We start from the raw sequence: 16,120 nt of genomic DNA on the forward strand, positions 1-16,120 counted from the left end.
GGACAGATGGAGAGGGAGACGGTGAACAAGATGCTCAGGTTTCTGAAGCCGGGGTAGGGGTGGACGACTAGGAACACCGAAATGTTTTTAAAAACACGAGATATTCCAGGGTGCCTGGGTGGCTCGGTTGGTTAGGCGGTTGCCTTCGGCTCAGATCATGATCCTGGAGTCCCAGGATCGAGTCCCGCGTCGGGCTCCCTGCTCGGCAGGGAGTCTGCTTCTCCCTCTGACCCTCCCCCCTCTCATTTGTGCTCTCTCTCTCTCTCTCTCTCTCTCATTCTTTCTCTCAAATAAATTAAATAATTAAAAAAAAAAAACCCAGGAGCTATTCCAGGTGAAGACCAGACCTGGGAGTCATTAGCACATGATGGGGGTGTGGAATCCACAGGAGCAGAGGGCTTTATGCAGAGAAAACAAACAGAAGGGGCCAACATGGACACCAACATCTAGGACACGTGGGGAAGGGACACACAGAGGACAGACAGAGGAAAGGACAGATGAGGAAAGGGGCAGATGCACAGCCAGAAAAAAAAGCAGAGCCCTGTGGGATCACAGAAGCTCCGGGAGGAGACTTTTTAGAAGAGGAGAGAGGTCGAGTCAGGCAAGAACTGAAAGCTCACCACTGGATGCAGTCACTAGAAAGTGACACATGGCCTTGGCGGGGAGCCAACTCTGTGACAGGTTACAGGCTGAACTGGTTAGGCCAATTCAGGAGGTGGTGAAGGTGGCTGAGGCCAACAGGATGGGAATTTAGCGTCAGACAGACCCGATGCCAATCCTAGAACAGATCTTGTTGAATCTCTGAACCTCCATTGTCCCACGTACGAAATGAGCAGAGCACCTCCTAGCCCATACACTTTGGTGATTGCTACATGAGACAGAGGGAAATGCAAGACACAAATTGGGCGTATTGGCTTCATTCTGTCAATGAGCAGACTGGCTTGGCTGCGACTGAGACACAAACGTAAATACTGGGCAGCCCAAGACCAGTGGTAGCTGCGGTTTGGGCCGGGGAGTGGATAATACAAGGAGGGCAAAGCTGTAGGCACAGGGAAGCTGAAGTCAGTCCCTTTGCACAGAACACTATCCTAAGATTAGCCGGTATTAAAGAACTGCCTTCTTAGTCCTAGACACACCAGCCTGCGCCGCAGTGAACATTCCCCTGGGCAGACACAGATCACCCGCCCACGGACTGCAGCCCTCCCGCCTCCCTGCCAACCGTCCGCCCCCCTGGGGTCGGACCTAGACCTAGGCAACGCTGCCTTTCGCGCCTAGCAACCGCTCACCTGCTTTGCTCTTTCCATAGGCCGGCAAATTTCCTTCCTTTTTCTTATTGGTCCGCGTAACTCTATCTCGGCCAATTAGTAGCAGCCACGGGGACCCAACACATTCCCATACAATTTGGGGGTGATCATGGAGGAGCAAATTTTTCTTTTCTGAATCTAGTTCTCCAGGAAAGCATCTTATTTGTCAAATTGTTCTGAAATCTTCTGGAATGAGACTCGAAAACATTTTATTCCTCTTAAGCCCGTAATGTCTGTCCCTTGCACCCTCCCCCCCTCCAAGTGGTACGGCCCGCACAAAGCCCCACCTTCCTCCCCGCCTTAAGAGCCTGAGTCCTCCCCTAGGTTGAGTCCACTTGGAGACCGAGACGATACCATCTGGGACTAATAAGCGGGGGGACTCCAGCCACCTGCCGGGCTGCCCTCTTCCGCTCCTTCCACCTCTCGCATCTCTTGCTCAGGCCGTGGGCACGAAGCCTAGATACGGTGGTGGGGCCACCGCTCCCGGCACCACGGAGGGTGCGCGGTGCGGCCAAAGAAAGTGTGCACTTGGTACGATCCACACTGAGCCCCGCCGGAAGTGAGGTGTCTCACCCCCGAAGTTCCGGCTCGCAGGGGGTGGGGAGTGTTGTTAACCGGAGCCGCCTCCGCAGTCGCGGGCATCGAGCTGGCTCGCGGCGCTGGGCTCCTGGTGAGTCGGCCGGGGTCGGGCCCGGGTTGTGGTTGGGAGTCGGGACCTGGGCCCTCCCCTTGAGGGCTCCGGGGTCGGCGCGGCCCCTCAGCCCGGCTCGCAGCTGTCAGCTGGCCGTAGACCTCAGGCGCCCGCGCGGCCGCTCTCCAGAGGCTGGGCCCCGCCTGCGACGTTCGCAGCTCCTGGCGATCACAGGTGCGGGGGCGCCCCGGGTCCTTCTCCGTGCCGCCGCTGCATCCCGGCGATCGGCCGTTTCTCCGCTGCCCCCAAGTGGACATTGCCCCGGGGGTTGGGGGACGCCAGGGTTCTAGGCTGACGTACCCCGCCCTCTCCCGCCGGGCGCGCGTCGCAGCTGCCCACCCTGGCCGAGCTGTCACCGGCGCTGTCGCTTGCCCGGCTGCGCCCCCCAGCGCCTGGCTTCTCACAGTCCAGGCGGCACGTTCCTGCTTCTGGAGGTTTCTGCGTTTGCATCCTCCCCATCATCTTCTCTTCAGAAGCCGTGGTAGCGGTTCCCCCCTCCTCCAGCACGATTGCCTCTCCTCGTGCCTCCCTGGAGGCGGCGGCTTGGCAGGCGGCGTGGAAAGCCCTAGATTTGAAACAAGACTGACCCAGGCTCCAGGCCTTGCGTCAGTGGGCTCGCTTAACCCCTGTGAGCCTCCATTTTCTTATTTGTAAATTGGGGGAGCGTATGCTATTCTTGACGTCATGATTGTGAGGGTGAGGTGAGGCGGGGTTGTCCCCCCCCCCCCGATTTGGTGACACTGCATGTCGTGCACTGTGCTGAGTTTGCACAGTGTGAGTATCACACAGGTCGTTCCTTCCCTTTCCCCACACAGGTCTCCAGGCCAGGGCAATGTTCCGCACCGCAGTGATGATGGCGGCCAGCCTGGCGCTGACTGGGGCCGTCGTGGCTCATGCCTACTACCTCAAGCACCAGTTCTACCCCACTGTGGTGTACTTGACCAAGTCCAGCCCCAGCATGGCAGTGAGTTCGGGGCTCAGGGTCGGGGGGAACTTCCTGGGCGGGGAGGAGGAGTCGGCTTGAGGCAGGGGCGGAGCTAGAGGTCAGGTAAGTAGGAGAGAAGCCAAGTAGCCCACTAGCTGCCTGACTTTGAATTAATTGGGATGGGGACATAGGGAGGTTCCCGAATGATGAGCTCCAGACATAGCAGGGCAGAAAGTGACCTCAAACCATAGCTTCTTCTCACTCCTAGGTCCTCTACATCCAGGCCTTTGTCCTTGTCTTTCTCTTGGGCAAAGTGATGGGCAAGGTGTTCTTTGGACAGTTGAGGGCCGCAGAGATGGAGGTAAGATGTTCAGGACTCCAAAAGTGAGGGGCAGGGAGCTGGGCAAGCCGAATGTCCTGGGTTCCTCATCATTCCTTGTCCACCCCCCAGCACCTTCTGGAACGTTCCTGGTATGCTGTCACTGAGACTTGTCTGGCCTTCACCGTCTTTCGGGACGACTTCAGCCCCCGCTTTGTTGCACTCTTCACTCTCCTTCTCTTCCTCAAGTGTTTTCACTGGCTGGCTGAGGACCGTGTGGACTTTGTGAGTTGGGTGAGGGGGTTCTCTGAAGCAGATGGGAGCCAGGGAATGGCTTGGTGGATAGGCTTGGGCAGTGAAGGCTGGGTTGGGGATGTGGGGTGAGCCCCAGCCTTCCTGATGGGCTCCCTTTCTGCTCTGCCTTAGATGGAACGCAGCCCCAATATCTCCTGGCTCTTTCACTGCCGCATTGTCTGTGAGTGAGATCCATGGGAGGGGGGAGAGGGGAGCTGGAGGGAGAGGAGGCACCGTGGACGACTGGAACATGACAAGTCACTAACCGTGGTCCTGTACCCTAGAGCACAGGCGTCCCCCTTGACCCACAGCTGTACAGGAAAGATAAATTGGGAAGTTCATTTGCATCATCTCTGCCCTGTTCCACTCCAGGGCTTCTCAGCTGCCCAGCCCCGTAGCTCTTGGCCTCCTCACCTGGAGCTCGGGCCGCTCTAATACCCTCTTAGGCAAAACTGGAGTTCCCAGGGGGCTGGGGTCAATGGAGTGTGCCACCTGACTAGATGGCTAGGGCCATGGTGGGCTTGAGGGGGGGAGGGAGGGGTCTTAAAGCAGGAAGTGGCTGTCAGGCCCTGCGCTGACCCCACCAACCCCCAATTTGGGGGGCCCCCACAGCTCTTATGTTCCTCCTGGGTATCCTGGACTTCCTCTTCGTCAGCCATGCCTATCACAGCATCCTGACCCGTGGGGCCTCTGTACAGCTGGTGTTTGGCTTTGAGGTAAAACTGGCTTGGGAGGTTGGGAGGACAAGCCCGAGGTGGCACTGAACGTGGCCTGAAGAACGCGACAAGCCCTTACCGGGCTCCTGGTCTGGGGCCAGGCCTGTGCGGGCCACCAAGCAGCAGCCGTCAGTCAGTGTCAGCTCCCACCTTCTACACACGCGCACCTAATTAGCCTGATGGACAGCTGGGGAGGAGGTGATAACAGCTCCCACTGGTTGAGTGCTCACTTGTACGCTAGACCCTGTGCTGAGCACTTGGCCTGCATCTTTTCATCGGCAAAGCCATATCGTGACGAAGGGACAGTTAATTCTGTCATTTGATGGGCCGCCCGGGCTGGACAGGTCTGGTGAGTTGCCAGAAGTGACACCAGCCCGCGAGAGGAGGGGCTGGGAGGCCGCAGCCATGTCCCAGCCGGCGCCCGGCACCGGCAGAGTGTGACTGCCGCCAGGGGGCGCTGTGTGCTTATGGTCCCCCTCCCCCTCCAGTACGCCATCCTGATGACTATGGTGCTCACCATCTTCATCAAGTATGTACTGCACTCTGTGGACCTCCAGAGCGAGAACCCCTGGGACAACAAGGCCGTCTACATGCTCTACACGGAGCTGTTCACAGGTGAGGAGAGCCTGGGCCTCCCCTGGCCTGGCCCAGCGCCCCCGGCCCGGCCTCGCAGGCCCTGTGACTGCCACTCTCTGCACCTCCCCCTGCCCCCAGGCTTCATCAAGGTTTTGCTCTACATGGCCTTCATGACCATCATGATCAAGGTGCACACCTTCCCTCTCTTTGCCATCCGGCCTATGTACCTGGCCATGAGGTAAGCCCAGCCCAGCCTGTCCTGCCCCCGACCCATACCGGATCCTCACCGCCCCCCTCACCCAGCTTTCACCAAAACTGGCCTTTCAGGCAGTTCAAGAAGGCTGTGACAGATGCCATCATGTCTCGCCGAGCCATCCGCAACATGAACACGCTGTAAGTGGGCCGGTCCGGCTGCCGTCCCAAGCGCTGCCCCAGGTTCCCCCGTCTGCACCTCTGGTCTTGACATATCCTTGGCCTGTCCTAACTAGGTATCCAGATGCCACCCCGGAGGAACTCCAGGCAATGGACAATGTCTGCATCATCTGCCGAGAAGAGATGGTGACTGGTGCCAAGAGACTGCCCTGCAACCACATTTTCCACACCAGGTGGGAGGGGCCCCGGGGGGCCTGACACAAGGGGAAAGGCTTTGGAAGGCAGGCCCCCGGGGACCTGCCGACCATCGCCTGGTCTTGACCCCCCAGCTGCCTGCGCTCCTGGTTCCAGCGGCAGCAGACCTGCCCTACCTGCCGTATGGACGTCCTCCGGGCATCACTGCCGACCCAGTCACCACCGCCCCCGGAACCTGCGGATCAGGGGCCACCGCCAGCTGCTCATCCCCCACCACTTCTGCCGCAGCCCCCCAACTGTGAGTGGCCCCCTCATTTGGCCATCCAACACACCCTGTTGAGCACTTGCCCTGAGCCGGGTATGGGAAACAGATGAATCAGACTCCCTGTCCTCCAGAAGTTCAGTCCGGGTGGGGAAGGGAGTCATAGGAAGAGCCATCAATGAGTTGTAATCATGTGTCATCGGTGCCAAGCTCAGAGAGGCCCTTGGGAGCAGGGACAGAGTCCTAACGGCCAGCCTCTCGTGTGGGATTTGCCTCTATCTCACTTTGGACCTTTTCTCACTGCCCTGTCCTCTCTGCAGTCCCCCAGGGCCTCCTGCCTCCCTTTCCTCCAGGCATGTTCCCGCTGTGGCCCCCCATGGGCCCCTTCCCACCTGTCCCACCTCCCCCCAGCTCAGGAGAGGCTGTGGCCCCTCCATCCACCAGTGCAGGTGAGTCTTTTGGGGACTGCCACAGCCAAGGGGTGGGAGGAATGGAAGCGGAGGCCTCTTAACACTCCCCAACTTCCTGTTCTTACTCTTCAGCAGCCCTTTCTCGGCCCAGTGGAGCAGCCACCACCGCTGCTTCTGCAGCCTCTGCCTCGGCCCCCGCCCCTGGCGCCGCCCCAGCCCCTGAGGCTGGCCCCACCCCAGGCTTCCCCTTCCCGCCCCCCTGGATGGGCATGCCCCTGCCTCCACCTTTTGGTAAGCTGAGCCACACTCGGGGTTGATCTGGAAGGTAGGGGGCGTTAGGCCCAGGCTGAGCCTCTGCCTCTCTCCAGCCTTCCCTCCGATGCCCGTGCCCCCTGCGGGCTTTGCTGGGCTGACCCCAGAGGAGCTGCGGGCTCTGGAAGGCCACGAGCGGCAGCACCTGGAGGCTCGGCTGCAGAGCTTGCGCAACATCCACACGCTGCTGGATGCCGCCATGCTGCAGATCAACCAGTACCTCACCGTGCTCGCTTCCTTGGGGTAAGTCCGCGCGGGGCCCCGGGATGGGCGGTGGCAGCGTGGAGCTGCCGACAGAAGGCCCCCAGCCAGGGTTCTTGGCCTTTTTCTCTTCTGCCACTCCGTGATGCCTGTTAATTCAGGTTGACCTATCTGTAGCATACCAGGATCTCCAGGTTCTCAAGGCCTCTGTCCTCTCGCTGAAGAAGGCCTGCTCGGTCTCAGGACTGACATTGATTAGAGAGCTGATTTTGAATCTTGTTCCTTTATGTTTTTCTAAAATCAAATTACTCCTAACTCCTAGTGCTTTAGTTCATCATGTATGCTCTTCTCACATATGGTGACCATGTGCCTGGGTCTGCACTATGGGTCTGCACTATGGTGCTCACCATCTTCATCAAGTATGTACTTGATGTCAGCATCTGAGTCAGCAAATAAAGTCACCCCAGCGCCAGCCTGGCCTAAGTTCAAGTCCTGGTCCCACCACTCACTTGCTCGGTGACCATTGTCACCTTTTTTGAATAGAAGGGTTCTAAGTCCTGTCCACAGGTCACGTGCACAGAGTGCCTGGCACACAGCAGTGACCGCACAGGCTTGGAGGGGAGCCGGAGTCTGAGATTTGAGTGCAGTTTTATTCAGTGCAAAGCCTTCGGGTGCCCCGTAAGGAGTCTGGCACCCACTAGAGAGTGCAGTGTCAGGGTGAACAAGGCCGACGGTTCGTGCCAGCCGGTGATTTACAGCCCATCTGTGGTATGGACCCACGAGGACGTTCGCCTGTGTCTGCTGCTAACTCAGACTGCAGACGGACGTCAGTGCTGACACTACCCTGCAAGGCTCACAAGGGGCAGGAGAATCTGCCCAATCATGCCAGGATGTCAAGGCCTCACCTGCCTCTTCCTTCTCTTCCTAGGCCCCCCCGGCCTGCCACCTCAGTCAGCCCCACTGAGGAGACTGCCCCTGCAGTTGTCCCTACTGCCCCCCCCACCAGCATCCCCAGCTCTGAGACTACCACCCCATCCCCAGGAGTCTCCCCACCAGCCCCTGAGCCTGAAAAGCCTCCAGGTAGTCTCGGTCAGCCTGGGGAGGGGGGGAGCAGGGAAGAAACTTCTCCCGGTTCCACTTCTGAACTCTGTCCCCAGCTCCTGAGTCAGTAGGCACAGAGGAGCTACCTGAGGATGGGGAGCCAGATGCAGCAGAGCTCCGTCGCCGCCGCCTGCAAAAGTTGGAGTCCCCTGTTGCCCACTGACACTACCCCAGTCCTACCCCTGCCTCCACTCTCTTGAGCAGCCCTTGCTGTAACACATCCTGCCACCAAGTGCCCGCTCCCTGTCTAATGTGCACCAGGGAGTAACGACCCCCAGCTCTGAGACAAAGGAGGTGGCATCCCCTAGGCCAAGTGGAAAGATGCCTGAGGCCCCAGTTGACCCCAGCCCTTCCAGACCCGGGCAGCCATGGGGATCCCGGGTCCGTTCCAGCCTTTCTCTCCCACCCTTCAGCCTGTTCCACTGGGGCCGTGAAGGCAGGAGGCGCACCGCAGTCTCTGGGAGAAGGGGCAGCCCCTCCAGGCCCCACTTTGTGTGTGAGTGAAGTCGCTTCAGTGCTAAACAGTATTAGCTCCCCAATCCCATGTGTGAACTTAAGGGGCTGGAGGCAGGCCAGGAACTTGCTCCCTGGGCCACCCACCAAGACTGGTACTGCTGTCCCTTTTCTTACCCTAAACTCCCCAGAATCCTCTGTGATGGTGGCTGTGTCACTCACGCCCTGTGGTGTTTCCACGTCTTGCAATCGCACAGCTCAGGGAAAGGAGGGCCTGGGGGTGGAGGAGCGGGGGGGCAGCACGAGGTGCCCTGCCCCTTCCTCCAGGTCCCCCTCTCCCTGCAGTTTGTCTATCAAGTGAGACCATTCCTCCTCTCACCCAGCAACCACTGCCCAGCCTCACGCCAGGCTGAGGGCTCATGTGTCTGCTCCTGAACCACTGCAAGCCCCAGAATCTGTGGAAGGCCACTTCTCAACTTACAGAACTTCTCTTGAGTTTAGAAGAATTGGAACTACTTCCTTGTCTTTTGGCTTAATTTTGTCTTTAACTTGAATGCTTGATCCTAGGAAAGAGGAGCAAGAATGTCAGGCTCCTGGTTTTTCCAGTTGAGAAAAGGCACTGGGCCAGGTAGGGACCACAGGAGCCGAGGCCCGCCTGCCCCCGTCTTTTTTTCCCTCAGTTCTGTGTTACAAGAGTTGCTGGAGACAGTTTCAGATGATTATTTAATTTGTAAATATTGTACAAATTTTAATAGCTTAAATTGTATATACAGCCAAATAAAGACTCGCGTTAATGACTGGTGGAGCTGGTGTCACAGGATCAGTGTGCCAGGCTGCTTTTTCTTGCTCAGGCTGTCGACTTGAGAATCCCCAGGGGTGTGGGTTTCTTTAGACAAGTCATTAAATGATGATGAAGATACCCCCATTTTCCATACGAAGAAACTGAGCCCCAGAAAGGTTAAGTTCCCTGCCTTAGGTCAGAGGACAAGTAGGGGAGTCAGCCTTTGAACCCTGTCCCTAACTAGTTGGAGGGTGGGATGAGGGTGGGCACTCAGGCCTCTGACCTTTGTAACTCCCAAGAACGGGGCAAATGTGAAGGCTCACTGGCTGGGGGTGGGACAGATGGCAGGGGCAAAAGGCCAGCATCTTTCTTCCTGCAAAGCCCCTGTCCAGCCTTGATACCAGGCCAGCAAGCTGGGAAGGCAGGCTGGCCGTGCTGGACTGCTGCGAGCTCCCGAGCACCCCCTTGTGGAAAGACCAGCTCAAGCTAATCACTTAGCTTCTTAGAGCTAGCAATGTAGTCAGACCCAACTCTCCCTAGAATGGAGCCAAGGTGACTGGGCCTTCTACTTATCCATGGGTAAAAGGAATGAGCCCAGGGGCTGACATGGACCTTCTATGCCTGCACTTGGAACTGAAGATGTCCGGGACCCATGCCTGAGTCCTCTGTGTTCTTCATAGCCTCCACCGAACCAGGTCTGGCCTGGAACAAGAGCTTGAGAATGTCTGCAGCAGTGAGGGTCTAAGAGCCAAGGAAGAAATGTACTCAGTGGGTTTGCCCTGTGCTACCCTCCCCTAAACTGGGTTGGGCTATTACTTTCACCAGTCAACAACCTCCAAAATTTGAACAGCTGAGCCCAATGAGCTCCAATGAAGGCGGGGTCTCCACTCAGGCAGCCCTCCCCCACTGCTGGCACCTGTAGAGAGGGTCCTGTTTCCCCCTTAATGTGAGCGAGGCCTGCTCTGAAGCCCTTTAGCCCTGACTCTGCCCCGCCCAAGCTCTTAGCCGTGGCATTTATACCTCCTGTCCCAGTTGCTCCAACAGCCACTTCCCTCCTCCTGAGACCCCCTGGACTCTGGTCTGTGGGGGATGCTATCATGCAGGCTGCTCAGCTGGGCCTCAGAAGCCCTTCTCCAAGAGCCACGCTTTGAGCTGCTGGTCAAAGTAGCCCTTGACCCGCAGGGTACCTGTCACCTCATTGATCTGGGTGACAGGTGTCTTCCCCAACAGTGGACTCAGAAAATCTTCCACATCCTTCTGCAAGGCCTGGGGAGGGAGAGGGGGGACAATGATAAATCAAGCCTGGTCAGACCATCCCCTCTAGTAGACTGCCATCCTTTCAGCCCTGAAAGGCTCAGAATCAGTCCCTGTCCCATGCCCTCACTTACCCAGATGTCCCCCTCCACCTTTCGGATCACAGTCATCTGGCGGTTGCCATGTGTGATGTCCTTGTAGACAGGGATGTTGTGCATTCGAGAGCGCCGCACAAAGTAGGGCAGGTTGGGTGGGGGGTCTGTTACATGGAAGAACGGTGAGAAGCCAAATCTCCCCAGGCTTTATGCCACCTTAGCCGACGCCCTTCCCCTCACAGTCTACACAGACTCAGTGCACACAATGGTAAAGCCACCTCTAGATTTCAGGTCAGAAGACCTGCTCTTTCCCTAAATTTAAGCCAGGACCAGCTGGTTCGACCTGGTAACCTCACAGGCCCAGCGTAGGGCCTGGCAACAGAAGGTGCTCAAGAAATGAAGTTAGGGCCACGCCTCCCTGGATCTTTAGGTCCCGATCTGGGGCGAATCCTGCACTTCTCCCCTGGGTCAGGGAGGCTAATAACCTCTGGCGCAAAGAAATGGGGATTTACAGCACTGAACACCTACCTACCACATGCTGGGCTCTGTGCTGAGTGCTTTATGTACTGAGCAGATTATCTCCATTTTGCTGAAACTGAGGATGGGAGAAGCTAAGTGACTAACTCATGATCACACTGGCAATGGACAGCAGAGCCAAATTTGAACCCAGAACTGCCCAACTACCAAGCTGTGTTCTCAATTATGGTACAAGACTTACTCGGGTGGGAGTGGGGGTCCCAGCTCTGAGGTCTTCTATGCTTCACTTTTCCCGAATAGGAAGACCTCATCCCGACAGTGTGGGTGGATGGGTACCAGTAAAACAGGGCTGCATTCCCAGGCCCTTCCTTGAACATGAGACAGATGCTAAGCCCTGACAGACCTCCACACAAGTCCTGAACCCACTGGGGAATCCAGAGCCTCAACTGGGGAGGTAGACCACTAGGGAGAGGGAGATTTCCCTCTGTAAACCTCAAGCCATCCCCATCGCCCAGCTCACCTCTGGGTGGCTGCCAACCACTGGGAGTGGGATAGTGTTCATGCTTTGGGGGCTTTGGGATGCCGGTAGGGGGTAACAGGCGCTCGACAAACTGGTATTCATCCACAGACTCCACAAAGCTGGGGTAATCAGGAGGCTCCTGGGTCTGGCTCTGAGGCCAAAAACAAACACAAACAACCACTGTTCCCATCAGACCACCCACTACACACCCACCCAACAAAAGAGGCAGACCTTAAGTAAAAAAAAGGAAACACCACAGTTGCAAAGAATGGCTAAATAAAAGCCTGGAGATAGGAAAGCCCCCGACTTCAGTTTGCCGGGGTAGAGGTGAGTCTGGAAAAGAAATTCAGGCAGTCTGAAGGGCCCCCCTCTCTTGAGATTTTTGTGGGACTTAAAAGCCAAAGTCAATCTACTGTCTGACTGACATAGCCTTTTTGAGTATTTTAAAGTTTCCTCTAAACATTCCATTGAAATATTGTAGTTCTGGATTAGGCACTTTCAGCAATCGTGATAATGCACTCACATCATCCGATGTGACCCTCGCTTACCTGGAACATTTTGGCCTCATATAAACATCGCCAGCCACTGGACTAAATGTATTACGGGTATTGTTTTGACTTAATTCTTAAAATGACACAGGTTAGGTATTTTATTACCCCTTTTTTCCATCTGGGAAAAATTAAGACACTAATAAACAATCGACCTAAGGTAACTCTCTGCAATCTGTCCTCCCATCCTCCAGCCTGAAGATCCTTCTTGGACACTTCTCCCAACAGACACCCCGGTGTCCTGATAGGCCCCGGGGTTACAAGAAGAGGGAAGCAGAATGAAGGGACCTTTTATATCATGAACTCTAGGTTCCCATTCGTGTCACCAATGATCTGGGGCCGACCCCCTACCCTGTGGAACAGCATCCCTTTTAAAAAATTAGCAGGAGTTGGGAGCCTGGGTGGCTCAGTTGGTTAAGCGACTGCCTTTGGCTCAGGTCATGATCCTGGAGTCCCGGAATCGAGTCCCGCATCGGGCTCCCTGGAGTCTGCTTCTCCCTCTGACCCTCCCCCCCCCATGTGCTCTCTCTCTCTCATTCTCGCTCTCTCAAATAAATAAATATTAAAAAAAAAAAATTAGCAGGAGTCGATTGCAGCCCCTCCCAGTTCTGACTAACCCAAGTTATCCACCAATCAGGTTCCCTAAGCCCCACACACCGAGGCGCCCTGCAGGCCTTGAACCTTGTTTCTATCTTGTATCTGAGCTCTAGGGTTACAGGAATGACAATGAGATTCAACGCAGCCCTCTTCCCACACCTCCAGGCTCAGTGTTCTCACCAGCCGCCGTAGCCCGCAGCCCGGCGGCACGCCGGTTCTCCACCCTCTCACCGTAGCCCGGAACATGGCCGCTGCCATCTTGAACTGCTCCCGCACCCGGGCCTTCTGCGCGCACAACCGGCCAGATCCCGCCCCTTCCTGGGCGCGCCCGGGACCGAAAGAACGCCTGCGCAAAGCCGTAAAGAGGCGGAGCTAGGACTGCCGTGGGCGGTACAAAAACCAAAGGCTCTAGCGGTCGCCCAGCAGTGACGTAGCACGCAGCAGGCCGAGAGGACGTGCGCGCTCCTGCTCCTTCCTCTTTCTCGACTCCATCTTCGCGGTAGTGGCTGCGGTGCCCGCGGTTCAGGTAAGATTTGGGCCACCGCTGGATCTTGAGGGCTTATTAGCAGGTTGGCCGCAAGTCAGAGAGCACGGGAAAAATAGAGGGAGAGGATGTGTTCTGACGGCCAGCTTCCGGTCACTAGCCGACCCCCCGCCCTGGCAGGCCCGGCCTTAACCCACGTGAGATCCCACGACCACCTATGTCCCAGCGCGATAGGTGCCGGCCCGCCACCTTCCCCCGACTCCCTCTCCCAGAGCATTCTTCTCTTACGAGCTTCTCTTTCTTCAGTCGCCGACATGCAGCTCTTTGTCCGCGCCCAGGAGCTACACACCCTCGAGGTGACTGGCCAGGAGACGGTCGCCCAGATCAAGGTAAGGCTACGTGGTGCTTCCTGAGCCCCGTCCTCTTGTGTTTTTCATTCTCCCCCCCCCGCCCCCCCCCCCCGCGCGGAAACGCTGATGAGTCTTGTATTTCCCCGTAGGCTCACGTAGCCTCCCTGGAGGGCATCGCTCCAGAAGATCAAGTCGTGCTCCTGGCAGGCACGCCCCTGGAGGATGAGGCTACCCTAGGTCATTGTGGAGTGGAGGCTCTGACCACCCTGGAAGTAGCTGGCCGCATGCTTGGAGGTGAGTTGGGGAGCATTGTTCTTTGAAATGTTTGTAAGCTCATAATGAGTGTGGGGTGTGAAGTTCAGTGTCCTCAACCCAGGGTGGTTCTTCCTGTTTACCTTGTTCATTAAGCGGTCCATGGGAGACTGAGCCAGAGCCTGGTTCTGTTTCAGTTATTTACTAGCCCCTTGTTTGCTCGCTAAGATCAAGCCAAACTAGATTCCCCAAGGTGCTCTTCCGTTTTTGTCTAAAGTCAGGGGCGGGAAAATCCTGAAGTGAAATCCTGAAACGTACCATACTGAATAAACACTCTTGGGTCAGAGGCCATATCTGTGTAACTTGGTTCTCATTCTCTGTCGGTCCCTGTTTATCTTTAAAGGCTTGAGTTGAGGGAGAAGGGATTCTCCTGGGTGGGGCCTTCTTGCTCGCCTGTCTTCTGACCTCCTTTCCCACCGCAGGTAAAGTCCATGGCTCTCTGGCCCGTGCTGGGAAAGTAAGGGGGCAGACTCCCAAGGTAGGTGAGAGTACTAATGGTGGTGTTTAGACTTTGGGTTTTTGGGTTTTTGTGTGAGGGTTTTGTTTTGTTTGTTTGTTTTTAAGCTAAGCCAAGACCTTTGGTCTTTGCTCTGTTTGCCTTCTCCCTCCCTGGAGTTAAGACTGTGGGGAGGCATGGGAGGTCTGATCATCCCACCCTTTTCCCAGGTGGCCAAACAGGAGAAAAAGAAGAAGAAGACAGGTCGAGCCAAGCGGCGGATGCAGTACAACCGGCGCTTTGTCAACGTTGTGCCCACATTTGGCAAGAAGAAGGGCCCCAATGCCAACTCCTAAGGCCATTGTAGTCCTGGCTCTCCCCAATAAAGCCGTTTAGTTCAGTCATCTCACTGTTTCATCTTCACGTGCAGGGCCTTGGGAAGATACACAGCTTCTAGGGCCGGTGGTGTGTTCATCCAAACAGGCCTGGTTCTGGTTTCTTGGCCCAGTCAGGTTGGAAGAGGCGGGGGCCCTCAGCTGGGATGGGGAAGGTGTGGTAAATTATAAGAAAAGGCTTAGCATGAAAATTGGTAACCCCAGATGGTAACTCTTCAGATGGAGAGTTGGGGAAATTTCCGGTCCAAATAACTTGATAATTCTCCCAAATCCTTTTTGTTTTTGTTCCTTTTTTTTTTTTTTAAGATTTATTTGAGCGAGGGAGTGGGGGGGGGCAGAGGATGAGAATCTTAGCAGACCTTCCACTGAGCATGGGATTCCACACAGGGCTCCATCTCAAAGATCTGAGCTGAAACCAAGAGTCAGATCTTTAACCGAATAAGCCATCCAGGCGCCTTGTTCTTGTTCTTTAAACAGAGAAGATAAGAATCCTCTGTGGGAGGATCAGTAGAGAAGTCTTGAGTAGAAGATGTTATCAGGGAAGGCCAGTCGGACCCTTCCTGGACTTCGAACCAGCTATGGCCTTAGTGGAATCCAAGGTAGGGGTCTAGTATGTCCCTACTTTGGAAAGTGGGGCGACCCTATTGGGGAGGAGGTCAGCAATGCCGGCCCTGAAAGAATTCACCCAAGGCAGAACAAAGGAGATGGAAGTTTATTGAATACACTGCAAGGGAGCAGAGGAGAGACTGTCTGCTGGGGGGGGGGGGGGGCGGGGGTTAAGGGGGGGGGGGGGGAGGTAGGGGAACTTGTGAAACTTTACTTTTTTTTAGTTCCTGTGCCTGCTTGTAAGCAGCCCATTGGTCAGCAAGGGCTTACGGCTCTTCTGAGGTGGGTTTCCTCGTGGACCTGTTTGCATTCAGCCGGGTGGTTGCCATGGGCCCTTCTACCTTACCCGGGCTTCCATTGCCCAAGCCTGTTGCCTAAAAGTGGCCCTACAGAAAGTATTGCCTGATTACATTGGCATTGTGGTAACCTTGTTTGCACCTTAACCTAATCATAGCTCAGGTTGGTGGGTTGGTCGGTTGGGTGTTCCTAGGAGTGGAATTCTCTGGCACTGATTGAAGGTTCCCCTAGCAACATGGGTACCCACTCGTTTTGCGAGGGTTTTTGAACCTGCTGGTTCTTGGAAAACAGTATAACATGAAGTAAAGACCTTGGATCTAGACTTGGACTGCCTTAAGTTTGAATCCTTGCTTCATTTATTTTCTCACTCTCCAACCTTAAAATTAATTTCTGCCATCATGTTTCTGAGAGTTGCTGTGAAGAATAAATAAAGGATGTGAAGTTCTTAGATCAGCACCTGCCACATAGTGTGCAAACATATAGGCTATTTTTATCTCTAGTAATCTTTTAAGAAAAAGACAGTCACTGGGCGCCTGGGTGGCTCAGTTGGTTAAGAAAAAGACAGTCACCTCCTTTCTAGGCATTTCGATTCTTGTGAGTTAAGTGCATAAGCTAGTTAAGTGTTAGAGCCTCAAAGAAAGTAAGCAGGGTATTGTAATGAAAGGGGTGGTTGGGGATGGACATAATATCCTAGGGAAGGTCTCTAAAGATGGGATGCAAGAGGCCTGAAAGCTATCAAATAGTTGATGAAAGAGGTCCAGCCCAGAGAACTGTGTGCAAAGCTGTGTGGTTTTGTCAGACCTGGACGGGAGTTCAGATTTGAGTCCAAGTGCAATG

General features: G+C 55.6%; 3 protein-coding genes across 8 annotated transcripts; 2 read left to right on the forward strand and 1 right to left on the reverse strand.

The window, feature by feature from the left end:
• Positions 1-1,677: 1,677 nt before the first annotated feature.
• SYVN1 (synoviolin 1) lies at positions 1,678-8,951 on the forward strand. 5 transcript variants are annotated; one of them, XM_025878450.2, is made up of 16 exons: positions 1,678-2,169; positions 2,811-2,959; positions 3,189-3,281; positions 3,372-3,524; positions 3,666-3,714; positions 4,146-4,249; positions 4,738-4,864; positions 4,964-5,063; positions 5,153-5,218; positions 5,314-5,430; positions 5,527-5,690; positions 5,975-6,103; positions 6,200-6,355; positions 6,433-6,619; positions 7,506-7,657; positions 7,735-8,951. In XM_025878450.2, the coding sequence occupies exons 2-16, from the start codon at positions 2,828-2,830 to the stop codon at positions 7,839-7,841; spliced, it is 1,836 nt and encodes a 611-aa protein (XP_025734235.1). In that variant the 5' UTR covers positions 1,678-2,169; positions 2,811-2,827; the 3' UTR covers positions 7,842-8,951. The 5 variants fall into 5 exon arrangements, with proteins under 5 accessions (XP_025734235.1, XP_025734233.1, XP_025734234.1 ...); XM_025878448.2 differs by having other exon boundaries at positions 1,679-2,169; positions 6,197-6,355; XM_025878449.2 differs by having other exon boundaries at positions 1,679-1,974; positions 6,197-6,355.
• MRPL49 (mitochondrial ribosomal protein L49) lies at positions 8,836-12,741 on the reverse strand. 2 transcript variants are annotated; one of them, XM_025878452.2, is made up of 4 exons: positions 12,584-12,741; positions 11,259-11,409; positions 10,301-10,425; positions 8,836-10,178 (listed from the first exon to the last, which is right to left on the reverse strand). In XM_025878452.2, exons 1-4 carry the CDS (start codon positions 12,659-12,661, stop codon positions 10,032-10,034), a joined length of 501 nt encoding a protein of 166 aa, XP_025734237.1. In that variant the 5' UTR covers positions 12,662-12,741; the 3' UTR covers positions 8,836-10,031. The 2 variants fall into 2 exon arrangements, with proteins under 2 accessions (XP_025734237.1, XP_025734236.1); XM_025878451.2 differs by having other exon boundaries at positions 12,563-12,717.
• Positions 12,742-12,793: 52 nt separating this feature from the next.
• FAU (FAU ubiquitin like and ribosomal protein S30 fusion) lies at positions 12,794-14,389 on the forward strand. The gene is made up of 5 exons (XM_025879261.2): positions 12,794-12,929; positions 13,194-13,276; positions 13,387-13,531; positions 13,972-14,027; positions 14,216-14,389. Exons 2-5 carry the CDS (start codon positions 13,202-13,204, stop codon positions 14,339-14,341), a joined length of 402 nt encoding a protein of 133 aa, XP_025735046.1. The 5' UTR covers positions 12,794-12,929; positions 13,194-13,201; the 3' UTR covers positions 14,342-14,389.
• The last annotated feature ends 1,731 nt before the right edge of the window (positions 14,390-16,120 follow it).

This window comes from Callorhinus ursinus, unplaced genomic scaffold (genome assembly GCF_003265705.2).
Source record: "Callorhinus ursinus isolate GAN/ISIS: 27379988/994484 unplaced genomic scaffold, GSC_fseal_2.0 scaffold51, whole genome shotgun sequence".
NCBI classification, from domain to species: Eukaryota; Metazoa; Chordata; class Mammalia; order Carnivora; family Otariidae; genus Callorhinus; species Callorhinus ursinus.

Excerpts from the sequence above, each read along its gene's own strand:
- SYVN1 (XM_025878448.2), top strand. The coding sequence starts at position 2,828 with ATGTTCCGCACCGCAGTGATGATGGCGGCCAGCCTGGCGCTGACTGGG. Across the intron at positions 5,219-5,313 it reads ATCCGCAACATGAACACGCT|GTATCCAGATGCCACCCCGG; the intron begins GTAAGTGGGCCG and ends TGTCCTAACTAG. Across the intron at positions 6,356-6,432 it reads GCCCCTGCCTCCACCTTTTG|CCTTCCCTCCGATGCCCGTG; the intron begins GTAAGCTGAGCC and ends GCCTCTCTCCAG.
- MRPL49 (XM_025878451.2), bottom strand. The coding sequence starts at position 12,661 with ATGGCAGCGGCCATGTTCCGGGCTACGGTGAGAGGGTGGAGAACCGGC. Across the intron at positions 11,410-12,562 it reads TGAGAACACTGAGCCTGGAG|AGCCAGACCCAGGAGCCTCC; the intron begins GTGTGGGAAGAG and ends TTTTGGCCTCAG. Across the intron at positions 10,179-10,300 it reads AGGTGGAGGGGGACATCTGG|GCCTTGCAGAAGGATGTGGA; the intron begins GTAAGTGAGGGC and ends CTCCCTCCCCAG.
- FAU (XM_025879261.2), top strand. The coding sequence starts at position 13,202 with ATGCAGCTCTTTGTCCGCGCCCAGGAGCTACACACCCTCGAGGTGACT. Across the intron at positions 13,277-13,386 it reads AGACGGTCGCCCAGATCAAG|GCTCACGTAGCCTCCCTGGA; the intron begins GTAAGGCTACGT and ends ATTTCCCCGTAG. Across the intron at positions 13,532-13,971 it reads AGCTGGCCGCATGCTTGGAG|GTAAAGTCCATGGCTCTCTG; the intron begins GTGAGTTGGGGA and ends TTCCCACCGCAG.